We start from the raw sequence: 12,195 nt of genomic DNA, 5'->3' as shown, positions 1-12,195 counted from the left end.
TGTCCCGGTTGCCCACAGGCAAAACAGGTTTTAGGCCCTGGCACCAGCCTCTACCCTCAGGTGCCTGGCCCCCAAAGAGGTCCATGTACTCTTCCACACAGCAGCTGAAGCAGTCCCCGTTGCTGCTCGGCAAGACGGGCCACACAGGCTCTGCAGTAGCAGTCCGCCATTTTCTCCACCTTCCATGTCTCAACTCTCAGATCCAGGCAATAATTCCACAGTCCTTGCCCTTCTCCTTGTATCAGGGTGACCATCTATGCCCACATTCTCCACCACGTGTAGCGAAGTGACGACTAAATGGTGATGCGCCACCTGCTGGTTGTCCTTGGAATTAGCTCTTTTCCAGCTCCAGCGTGTCCTCTGCCGGCTGATGTCTTGCCTGCCTCAGGCCCCTTGTCCTTCCCGGACACCGGTGCCCTTTTCCTCAGGGTTCTGTCCCAGCAATACCCCCACACTCTGGGTCTCCCCTCCCAGGGGAACCCCCAACCCTCCTAACCCACCTTGCCTCCTGACTACTGCCAGTCATCTAGTCCCCACTCACTGGGGCAGACTGCAGTCTGTAATGGCCATTCATCATTGGCAAGGGGTTAGGACCTATTGCCTTCGTCTATCCCTAGACTGCCCCTCTGCAGCCCCAGTACCTGTTGTAGGCCTTCACCAAGTTCTGCAGCCTGAGCGTTTACCAGGTTGGAGCTCCCCAGCTCCCTTTGCCCTTCCCCAGCACTGCTCCACCTCAGATACCTTGCTCCCGGGCAGCTAGTCCTTCCCACTCCAGGGCTAGAGTGAGACTCCTCCAGCTCCTGGCTCACAGCCCTTTTATAGGGCCAGCTGTGGCCTGTCCCCAGCTGTGCCTGCTTCCTCAATCAGCCTAGCCTTTCACAGCTGCAGCCCTTTCCAGGTCTGTTTTTAACCCCTATTTTTCAGGAATGGGGCAGCCACCCCACTACACCTCCCAAAAAAGATCAGCAAACTCGGTTATATCTGGACTTCCATAAACTTCTCCTTTCCAGCCTTCCTTTCTCTCATTTCCCCCCAATCCATCCTACTGAACATATTGCAAGTAAAGTTACAAATGGCACTATATAAATAATAAATAGCTGTTGACTCAAATTCTCTACAACAAACCACCTACATTTATTAAGGAAAGTGAGCAGAAACTGAAGAATAGAAATGTATGGAAAGATGCCTCTTTGATATTACATGGACACACACAAGCAAACTGGTAAGAAAGAAAACTCAACTGAAAACTGTTGTATGACTATGAAGGAATAGAAGTCACAGTGGACTAAGTCAAAAGAAGAAGTTCTATAAACAGGCAACACCCCTTCTGGATAAGTTCTTACGGCTTGAAGATTTTGCTTTTGCAATGCTGCCAACTTTCATGATTTTATTGTGAGTCTTACTCTATGTGGTGCTTTTCTGAAAGATCCAGGACCTGGAGTCATATTATTAAGTGAGAATTTGAGTTTTCATTGAAGGGAGGGGAAAAGTTTTTGTCCCTCATGGTTTGCCAACAAAAGCTGGAAAATGTGAACCCTGAAGGCTCAAAAAAACAAAAAGCAAACTGAAAGACTTCAGAATATATTATTTAAAAAAAAAAACTTTAAGCCAATCTCATGACTTGTGGTTCTGACTCATGATTTTTTAATAGAGGAATTTGGTATATTGATCTAGTATGTGAGAGCTGCCTGTAACATACCAAGCTATGTAATCTCATTTTAGTGTTTTGTTCCACCGAAGAGCTTGCTCTTGATGCTAATGGAAAAAAAGCAGCCCCTGGTTTTAAAATTAGCAAAAAGCAAATGGAAATTTTAACAGCTTGCAGCGCCACAAGCAACCAAAAGCTAAATCTGTTAATGATTAAGAAATCAAAGAAACCCAAATGCTTTAATACCTTACTGTATACACAAAAACCTACAGATAATGTACAGATATCTGAAAAATATTTAGACTTTTTAGTGCTCTTTGGTGAGTGGATCGGTTCAGAGGTTATGCTAATTGTTAAATAGTATTTGAAGAGCTGTAACTGTCCTGCAAGTGCACTGCTGCACATCTACAATGAACCCCCAACAAGTGACCTGGTGACCTTATTAGAAATGCATCCATTTGCAACCAAAGACAGTCTAAAGAATGTGAACTTTCTTAGATGAAAACAACTTTTAAAATCTCTCATCAGTTCAGTGCCCAGAACAGAACAGTTAATTATAGCTAAGATGAAAATGAGAATCACAAGACAACAATGAACAAATGAGGGTTCCAACACTTAGCAAAGCAACAACCAGTGTTGAGACATATCTATCTGGCTGGAAGCCAAAGCAGAACTAAATCATTTTTAGATCATGTTACATCAGCTCTACAACTGCACAGTTCAAACACCTGGGCTTGCTCAAAAGGAAACTGAAGGCTCTTTTCTTAAACATTAAATTGGGAAGCTGATTAGTATTATATCATCTGAATTTCTTTAACTTTGCTCTAGATATTGTATTATAACCAACCCTTAGCACAGTTCTATAGATTGCAAAATTGTTATAGATTTTGATGCATTATACTGTTTTTTTGAGAAAAGAATAATGTATAGACTCATAGACTCATAGGTCAGAAGGGACCAATATGATCATCTAGTCTGACCTCCTGCACAAGGCAGGCCACAGAACCCTATCCATCCACTTTTATAAACAACCCCTAACCCAGGACTGAGTTATTGAAATCCTCAAAATTGGTTTGAAGACCTCAAGCTGCAGAGAATCCACCAGCAAGCGACCCATGCCCCACGCTGCAGGGGAAGGCGAAAAACCTCCAGGGCCCCTGCCAATCCGCCCTGGAGGAAAATTCCTTCCCGACCAAATGTTACAATTCCATAATTTTTCGTGTAGCTTATAAGGACAAACTGTTTTAAAAGGGTCCATAAAGCTAGAGGAAGAGAAGCTACAGACTATACATTGGTTGTGTTAGCGATTAGGCCGTGTAATAGACTGGATACGATTTGTCTAGGAATTTTAAAAAAATGGATAAGATTGAGGAAGTCAAGAATGGTTTCTTTACATTTATGTCCCAGAGAATGATATGAATGAATTTCTACAAGTAGCAAACGCTTTGAGATAAGTTATCAGAAAATCCAAGGAGAGAGGTGATGGAAAAGATGTTATCTTTGGATCACACAAAAACAAAACAAAAACAAGTTTTCTGTACCCTGAGACAGGGATAGAAAACACAGAGCAGGCATAATTAGTTGATACCTCCAAAAGTTCAAAGAAGTGTTTGAAATTATCCTGGGAAGGTACAGGAGGTGGACAACAGCAATTTTACTTGTGGAAACAGAGTCTATACCATATTGAATCAAACTGGAAACATGCAATGGTTATAGTACTAAGGAAGAATGCCCGCCTGGAAAGGACACCTGCTTAAATATTAATTTTTCCTAGAGTGAGACAGATGACTCAAAACATAATATATTATTGTACATTAAATTAAAAGGATTCAACAGGCTGTATCAGAGGTGGGCATACTACGATCTGCATGCCACATCTGGCCCGCAGGACCCACCTACTTGGCTCCTGAGCTCCCGCCCCAGGAGGCTCGCCCCCAGCCCCTCCCCTGCTGTTTCCCCTCCCTCACAGCCTCAGTTCGCCCTGCTGCCAGCACAACTCTGGATGGCGGGCTGCGAGCTCCTGGGGCAGTGCAGCTGCAAAGCTGGGGCCTGACCTGGTGCTCTCTGCTGCACTGGCTCCAGCCAGGCGGCGCAGCTGTAGCGCCATCAGCCACTGGTGCTCCAGATACCAAGGTAAGGGGACAGGGAGCAGTGGATAGAGGACAGAGTTCGGGGTGGTGGTCAAGGGGCAGCGGTGTGGATAGGGGTCGGGGTGGTCAGAGGGCGGGGAACAGGGGTTGAGTGAGGGCAGGGGTCTGGGGGGGCAGTCAAGAAAGAAAGAGGGGATTGGATGGGGCGGCGGGGGGCAGTCAGGAGCAGGGGTTCCAGGGGCTGTCAGGGGACAGGGAATAGGGGGTTGGATGGGGCAGGAGTCCTGGGGGGGGGCGTCAGGGGGCAAGAAGCAGGAGGGGTTGGATAGGGGGCGGGGCCGGGACACGCTTGGCTGTTTGGCACTCCATACAATTTTGGAAACCCGATGCAGCCCTCAGGCTAAAAAGTTTGCCCACTCCTGGGCTATATGATGAGCCAAGCAGAGCTAAGGGGGAACTTGACAGTAGGGCTATATCTACACTTGGAGTTGGGAGTGTGATCCGTCACTCAAAGAGACATACTTTTGCTAGCTCTCCTCAAGCTAGCATATGAAAAGCAGAATGTAGTCGCAGCAGTGTGAGTGGCAGGAGGGACGAGCCACCCTGAGTAGGTGCCTACGGTCTCAGATAAGCACATACTCAGGGCAACTTAGCCTGTCCTGCAGCTCATACTGCCAAGGCTATCTTTATTTTTAGCATGTCTCCTCCGATGTATTGATAGAGAGCAATTATATCTCCCCTCAGCCTTCATTTGATTAAGTTAAACAAGCCACACTCGAGTGTCCTCTCCTAAGATAGGTTTTCCATTCCTCTAATCATCCTACTAGTCTTTCTATGCACCAATTCTGCAACAAAAATTCTGCAACAAAATATTATAAACTCTGCACCAAATGTGGCCCAGGAGCCCCCTCCCTCCTCTCCATGTGCCCCTGAAGCCCTCCTACCTGCAGTCCTCACATGGCCCTGCCCCTCCCCCATTACTATGTGGCCCGGGAGCCCCATCACATTCAGCCCCAGCTCAGTGCTGTTAACCCTTTAGCTCCTAACCTGCTCCCCAGTCTGTCCCCCCACTAGCCCTTCTGAACCCCAGTCTGTGACTCCTTAGCAGACCTGTGTGCCCCACTCTGCCTCCATGGGCAGGCTGCTGTGATAAACACAGCTGGCTGCTAGCTGTTACTGCCAGTCAGCTGGCTGTTCTGGTGCCATTGCAGCCTCTGCTGGGGGAAAGGTGGAACTGCAGCACTTCTTGGGCAGAATGTATTTTCTGCAGAAAAAAGAATTCTGCACTAGACATGAATTCTGCATGTGCGCAGAGGCGCAGAATTCCCTCAGAAGTATAAGATGCTTAGGATTCAAGCGGGTATTTATTGTGATCGGAGGAAGACTAATTTGATTTTTTAGATGAAAGCAAAATTGGTCTTCAGAACTACTTTATCATGATGGAAAATGAAGTATTTACTCCTGGGGAAATTCTGCACTCCTGCAGATGTGCAGAATTCACATCCCCTGCAGATTTCTTTGCTTCCCCACAGAAAAATGACTTTCTGACATGGAAGCAACAAGAGCAGTCATGCAACTCTCCCCAGCAGTATGTTTTGGGTGCCCAGGGCAGCTGGCAGAGAGGTAAATCACTGTAGGGCAGGAGGCAGGACTGGGGAAGACCTGGCTGGTGGCTCCCACCCTGTGCCATGCTCAGCTGCTAGTCCTGGCTGGGCTGGAAAGGACTTCTGTCATAAACAGATAAGAAAAGTTAATAGCACAGAAGTACTTTATATCTCTTTTGCCTGGAAAGGGTTAACAAGAACAGTGAGCCTGGCTGTAACCTGACCCAAGGACCAATCAGAGGACAGGATACTTTCAAATCTTGAGGGAGGGAAGTTTTTGTGCTGTGCTGTTAGTTTTGGTTGTTGTTCACTTTTCTGGGGGCTCAGAGGGATCAGACATGCAACCAGGTTTCTCTCCAATCTAGGCTCTTATAAGTTCAGACTAGTGAGTACTAGGTAGATAAAGCGAGTTAGGCTTATGGTTGTTTTCTTATTTTGCAAATGTGTATTTGGCTTGAAGGAGTTCAAATGTGTATTTGGCTGGGAGGAGTTCACACTGGTATTTTGCTGAAAAGATTTTAATTTGTACTTGTATACTTAGGCTGGGAGGGTGTTCCCAGTGTCTATAGCTGAAAGACCCTGTACCTATTCCATTTTTTTTAAATTTACAAAGATAATTTTTACTGTTTTTTCTGTCTTTAATTAAAAGCTTTTCTTGTTTAAGAACCTGATTGTTTTTTTATTCTGGTGAGACCCCAGGAGACTGGGTCTGGATTCACCAGGGAATTGGTGGGGAGAAAGGAGGGAAGAGGGAGAGAGAGGCTGATTTCTCTCTGTGCCAGGATTACTGTCTCTCTCAGGGAGAATCTGGGAGGGGAAGAGAGAAGGAGGGGGGAAGGTGCATTTTCCTCTCTGTTTCAGGATTCAAGGAGTTTGAATCACAGTGATCTTCCAGGGTAACCCAGGGAGGGGAAGCCTGGGAGAGGCATCGGTGAGGGAAAGGGTTTACTTTCCTTGTGTTAAGATCCAGAGAGACTGGGTCTTGGGGGTCCCCGGGCAAGGTTTTGGGGGGACCAGAGTGTACCAGGCATTGGAATTCCTGGTTGGTGGCAGTGCTACAGGTTCTAAGCTGGTAATTGAGCTTAGAGGAATTCATGCTGGTACCCCATCTTTTTGGACACTAAGGTTCAGAGTGGGGATTATACCATGACAACTTCCTTTTCCCCTGCATGACATCTGGGGCTGGGTCACACCCACCTCCAGATTTCACCCCAGGCTACACCTATCACTCTTCAGCTGCAGGGGGAGGGATCACTGTATGGGAAGCTGCCCCTCCATCTGCCTAAGCCCCGTGCATCCACCCTGCCACCAAGCTTCACTCAGCCCCCCCCCCGCACCCAGAACCCCCCTGCCAAGCCCCACTCCTCCTGCACCTGGACCACCCCAATGAGCCACCTGCACCAGATCCCCACCCCACCGAGCCCCAACCAGCTGTACTTGGACCTCCACCCCACCGAGCCCCACTCCCCTAGCATCTGGGTCCCCCACTGAACCCCCCACACCCAGACCCCCCTGCCGAGCTCTATTCCCTCCACACCCAGACCCCCTCCCGGTGAGCCCCAACCACCTTCACCTAGACCCCCCCTGCAGAGTCCCATTACCATTGCACCCAGAACCCCCCGACAAGCAACTGTGTATCCAGATTCCCCCCTGCATCCAGATTCCCACTGAGCCATCCGCCCGCAGATTGCCCCACACAGAACCTCTCTACCTACACCTGGATCCCCCCACACTAAGCCCCTCCACTCTTGGATTCTGCCAGGCTGAGCCTGCCTGCCCACACCTAGTGCACCTGACACAGAGGGGCAGGGCCCTGGGATGTTTCTGGGGCAGGCACCATCCTTGCACTGTGTCAGGGTTGGGTGCAGCCTCACCGCTGAGTCTGTGTCCTGGAGAGGGAGGGGGAGCTGCAGAGTGATCTCCCACCTCTGTGCAGCCAATGGCCTGTGTCCCCCAATGCCATGCTGGAGCCTCCACATTTATTTGACATATAAAATTTGCAGAATTTTGCAGAATTTTAAAATATTGTGTGCAGAATTTTTAGGCACATAATTTTTTTTTTCTTTGGGCAGAATGCCCTCAGGAGTAAGTATTGTAGCTCAGTGGGCAATGATCTTGTCTACAATGCTATCTGAACTAACATTATAGCTTTGAGACTGAATATGGATTGTAGGTCCTGACTGTTTTTGAAACAACAAAAAATGTTGAGTACACTGTATGGGATTGCTCCTCTTTCTGTAGTGCTTGTGAGCTGTCTATGTTGACTTCCCGAGTTTTTCTGGATTCCTTGATTTCAAAGATATCAAATATTTCCTTTGTGGTATCACATCACCCTATCAAATATATATGTATCTGTCTTGAATTATCCCTAGAACCCATGCATCTAAGGCAGTCTTCTTCACACATATGCAAATCTCTGCAGTCTCTTCCTCTGCCATCTTGGTTCTTTGTGGTTACATACTCCAAGGGAAGACAGATAGTTTTACTACCACCTCCCTTCCTTGGAATTTTCCAGTGAATAGAGCTGCTTTAAATTACAGCTGGGATTTCATAGAAGCACTACTAGTGGCAGCTGCTGAGAGAAAACATTTAATCAAAGCATATCTAGATGACATCGGTCATGTTGGTTCCTGGCCACACCTCCCCTCTTTTTGGGTAGGGATGATATGCTGTTTCCTGTTGCAAAGGGGAAGTCAATCCCAGGCTAAATCTGATCCATTGCCTTATAAGGCCACATAAAAGATGTAATAGTAAAATATGAACAACTGAGTTTGAATGTCAAAGTATCTTATCAGATTCAATCAATTTGGGAGAAAATAATCCAAAAGACTGTCCAGATGATAAATTTCAAGACAACTATATTATACTTTGCTTTTAGTATCAATATTCGCAACTTTACCATTGTCTTTTGGAACATTTTGTCTAACTTGTATGTGGAAATTTCAGAACAAACTTAACAGAAGTTCAATTCTGATCTCATTAGAAGTGGAATTTTAAAGACTAGTAAACAAGAACACTGTTTTAAGAAATATATCAGGACCATCTTTTAAACCTTTTTTCGTAGAAATTCAAAGTTTAATGAAAATTATCTCTAAATCAAGAAACAATCCTGATACTTCTACAATTTTTTTTAGCACTTTAGTACTTAACACATTGTGGAAAAGAAATCACACCCAAACCTTTTTCTAACAAAGTGTGGTATAAATCTAGTCTGATTTGTCCCCAATGATGGGAATAGAACACAGGTCTCCTGGATGCCCACTCTGATGCCCAGTACACTACATCACACAGCTTCTCATTATAATACCTTTTTAAAATACCAATGGGGGGAGAAAAAAAACCCATATGCAACAGATACATGCAAGAATAACAGTATCTATTTAGTGGGTCAGAATGGCAAATAAGTATTTTATATTAAAAAGCACATACATAAGCATCCCACACGCCTTTAAAAATGCAAAAGACAATTTCACTCCCTTTTGCTGCAAAATGTATGCATACTAGAGAGGTTTATTTAACTACTTAATATAGACAAGTGATTTCCAGAAATGCTGATAGGAGTTTGGCATCACATTTAAGCAATCCTCCCAGGTTTCTAGTGCTAGAAATATGAAAAAATGTTTATTTAGTATAGTTACAATTTTCATATTGTACCTCTGTTTCTGCTGCATGGGTTGTTGTCTCATAGCCATATATTGCATGTCCTCTTGTAGCCGATTAAGAGGAGAATCTGGCTTGACACGAATCCCATAGTAATGATATTTGGAGTTCCCCCTTTACGAAAGAATAAGAATTAGGAAAAAAAAAGTTGATAAAACAAAAATTATTTGTCAGACTGCTTTTTTTCTTTAAAGTATTACAATTTACCTCTACTGGAAAATAGGGCACAGAAATTGGACCTGATTCTCCTCTCCAATTCCTCCTCCTGATTCACCAATTTCATACTTGTATAATACCATTGGGTTCATAAGATCAACTCCTCTCCCTTACATCAGTGAAAACCAGGAGTATCAGGCCCAGTAAATGCCCCTTAAATTGACTCATATGCAGAGACAATAATTCATACTATCCAGATCCAAAAGATCCATAATAAATCTGTGAAAAAATACCCCGATAAAGTAAATTTGGTAATCTAAAGTTTCAACTAAACTTCAATGTCAGTGATCTCAAGAAACTTGTTCTAATGGTCTTTGTTTTAATTATATATATATATAAACTTTTAGGCATAGCATGATATTTTTATAGACTTGAACTCACAATTTTTGAAACAGATCAAAAATAGGAAAACATTGTTCATGTGAATAAAACAGTGAAATCCTGTCATTACTGATTCTGAAAAATATTTTATAAGCCATTATTTGTATTCTTCAACAATCTATTTTTCAGATGGTAAGGTTTAAGTTATAAATCAGAACTCTGAGAAAAAAACTGCCATAGCTGACAGGAAGAGAAAAAAATGCTGTGGAAATGGGGACTTTCTACCTGAAGCAAATTCACAATTTTGGACAGCAACAGACCAAGTATATAGTTATTATTAGTTTGCAAATACTGATGAAAATATCAGTTTTTCCGTATGCAAATGTTAGTAAAGAGAATATCAGTACTTGTTCTTCTACATAGCATTAAATATAGCAAGTTCAGTATCAGTGTTCTTTCATTTTTCTTCCTTCCAGAGACAAAAGCAAGGACTTTTAAAAGTTTTTTTTAGTAGACCTTTACAATATAGTGCCAGATCTTTGAGTGCAGACATAACAGAGTGCAAGGCAGCAGATGATGGGTTAAGATAACTTAGAGCAGTGGTTCCCAACCTTTCCATGTGGCGGGTGCCAGACTAGCTGCCGAGGAGCGTGGCCACCAGACAAGCAGCCTCTGAAATGCTGCCGAGAAGTGCCAATGCTTGGAAGCGTCACTGCCAAAATGCCGCCGAGAAGTAATGTCATCAAGAGGCACTGCCGCTGAAATGGTGGCAACGCTTCTTGATGTTGCTGCTTCTCAGCAGCATTTTGGCAGCTGCTTGTTTGGCAGCCAGTAGGCAGGCGCACATAGATGCCCCGGCGGGCGCCATGGCACCCACGGGCACCGCGTTGGGGACCCCGACTTAGAGCTTGTCATAAACATATAGCTAAGGGTAGCATAAAATCCCTCCTTTACCTGTAAAGGGTTAAGAAGCTCAGATAACTTAGTTGGCACCTGACCGAAAGGACCAATAAGGGGAGAAGATAATTTCAAATCTGTGGGGGAAGGTTGTTTGTTTTGTGTCCTTGTGTGTTCTCTCCGGGTCAGCGAGGAACCAAGGCAGGGAAAATACATCTCCCTAAACCATATCTGAACGAAGCATCCAATATTACAGAAATAGTAATAGCAAGGAAATGCGTTAGATTATCTTTTGTTTTAGCTTGTGAATTTTCCCTATGCTAAGAGGGAGGTTTATCCCTGTTTTTGTAACTTTAAAGTTTTGCCTAGAGGGAAAATACTCTGTGTTTTGAATCTGATTACCCTGTAAATTACCTTCCATCCTGATTTTACAAAGGTGCTTCTTTTACTTTTTCTTTATAATAAAGTTCTGTTTTTTAAGAATCTGATTGGGTTTTCCATGTCCTAAAAACCTAAGGGTCTGTGCTCACCTTGGTTACTCTCAAGCCTCCCCAGGAAAGGGGGTGAAGGGGTTTGGGGGGATATTTTGGGGAAACAGGAACTCCAAGTGGTTCTTTTCCTGAATCTTTATCTAACTTGGTGGTGCCAGCTGTAATCATCCAAGAACAAGGAAGGATTTGTGCCTTGGGGAAATTTTTAACCTAAGCTGGTAGAAAAATGCTTAGGGGGTCTTTCATGTGGGTCCCGATATCTGTACCCCAGAGTTCAGAGTGGGGAGGGAACCCTGACAGAGCTCCCCTTTGTACTTCCCTGATCTTGGTGTTGCTTTATAGGTGGCTGTTTCTGCCTTAGGTGTATTCTAACTTCTGTTGGCTTTCAAGGGCAACTAGGGATGAAAAAAACATCTGAGGATAATTGTTGTGTAGGAAATGTCCCAGTCACACCTCCTTTTCTGTAGTCATACACTCTCATTCCTACTATCCCAGTAATAAGGAGTTTGTGTGGCATATGCATTCCTATTTTGGCTTTGCACCAGTATAACCAAGTTTCTGTTACCCTGACGTTAGATTAGCTAGGATTATATGCACTTCTGTTGGCTGAAAACTTTGGTTATCTCCTAGGAAAATATTGCAAGAATTTAGTGTCCTGAGCAAGACTCCACATACTGAATGACCTCCCTCCACTTGAAGGAGGACACATAAGTGCTACATTAGAAGCCTTGTTTTAAAGAATTTAAGTAGCAAATTGAAGCTATTAATGTTTATAAAGTGATTGCAGGATGGAAGGTAAGGATGGAGGATATGAAATAGCAGCTAATAAAGAGTGGTGGGCAGGATCTATGACCTCATCACCCTTCTGAAGTGATGGCATTGCGTATCTAAGGCCTGGTCCACACTACAGCATTAAATGGATTTAAACAGCGTTAAATCGATTTAACGCTGTACCCGTTCACACTACAAGGCACTTTAAATCGATTTTAAGGGCTCTTAAAATCGATTTCTGTACTCCTCCCCAACGAGAGGAGTAACCCTAAAATCGATATTACTATATTGATTTAGGGTTAGTGTGGACGGAAATCGAAGTTATTGGTCTCATTCTTTTACTGAGCTACCCAGAGTGCACCGCTCTGGAAATCGATGGTAGCCTAGGACCATGGACGCACACCACCGGATTAATGTGCCCTAGTGTGGACGCGTAAAATCAATTTTATAAAACCAGTTTTATAAAACCGGTTTTAATAATTTCGATTTTATGCTGT

At 44.2% G+C, this 12,195-nt stretch overlaps 3 protein-coding genes across 10 annotated transcripts in view; 2 read left to right on the top strand and 1 right to left on the bottom strand.

The window, feature by feature from the left end:
- The window catches only part of LOC127046791 (uncharacterized), a 541,802-nt gene that overhangs the window by 95,287 nt on the left and 434,320 nt on the right, over positions 1 to 12,195 (top strand). The gene's annotated exons all lie outside the window — the stretch shown is intronic.
- Positions 1 to 12,195, top strand: part of LOC127046786 (uncharacterized) — a 396,910-nt gene that overhangs the window by 114,544 nt on the left and 270,171 nt on the right. The window lies entirely within an intron of this gene.
- The window catches only part of RFX3 (regulatory factor X3), a 253,853-nt gene that overhangs the window by 39,281 nt on the left and 202,377 nt on the right, over positions 1 to 12,195 (bottom strand). For all 8 annotated transcript variants that reach the window (XM_050944281.1, XM_050944275.1, XM_050944277.1 and 5 more), the window contains one exon: positions 8,997 to 9,116. In XM_050944281.1, the coding sequence (XP_050800238.1) occupies positions 8,997 to 9,116 (120 nt within the window). The remainder of the gene's footprint in view (positions 1 to 8,996; positions 9,117 to 12,195) is intronic.

The sequence above is a fragment of the Gopherus flavomarginatus genome, chromosome 3 (genome assembly GCF_025201925.1).
Source record: "Gopherus flavomarginatus isolate rGopFla2 chromosome 3, rGopFla2.mat.asm, whole genome shotgun sequence".
NCBI classification, from domain to species: Eukaryota; Metazoa; Chordata; order Testudines; family Testudinidae; genus Gopherus; species Gopherus flavomarginatus.
The sequence above is the reverse complement of the archived record's forward strand: the minus strand, read 5'-3'. Positions and strand labels throughout refer to the sequence as shown.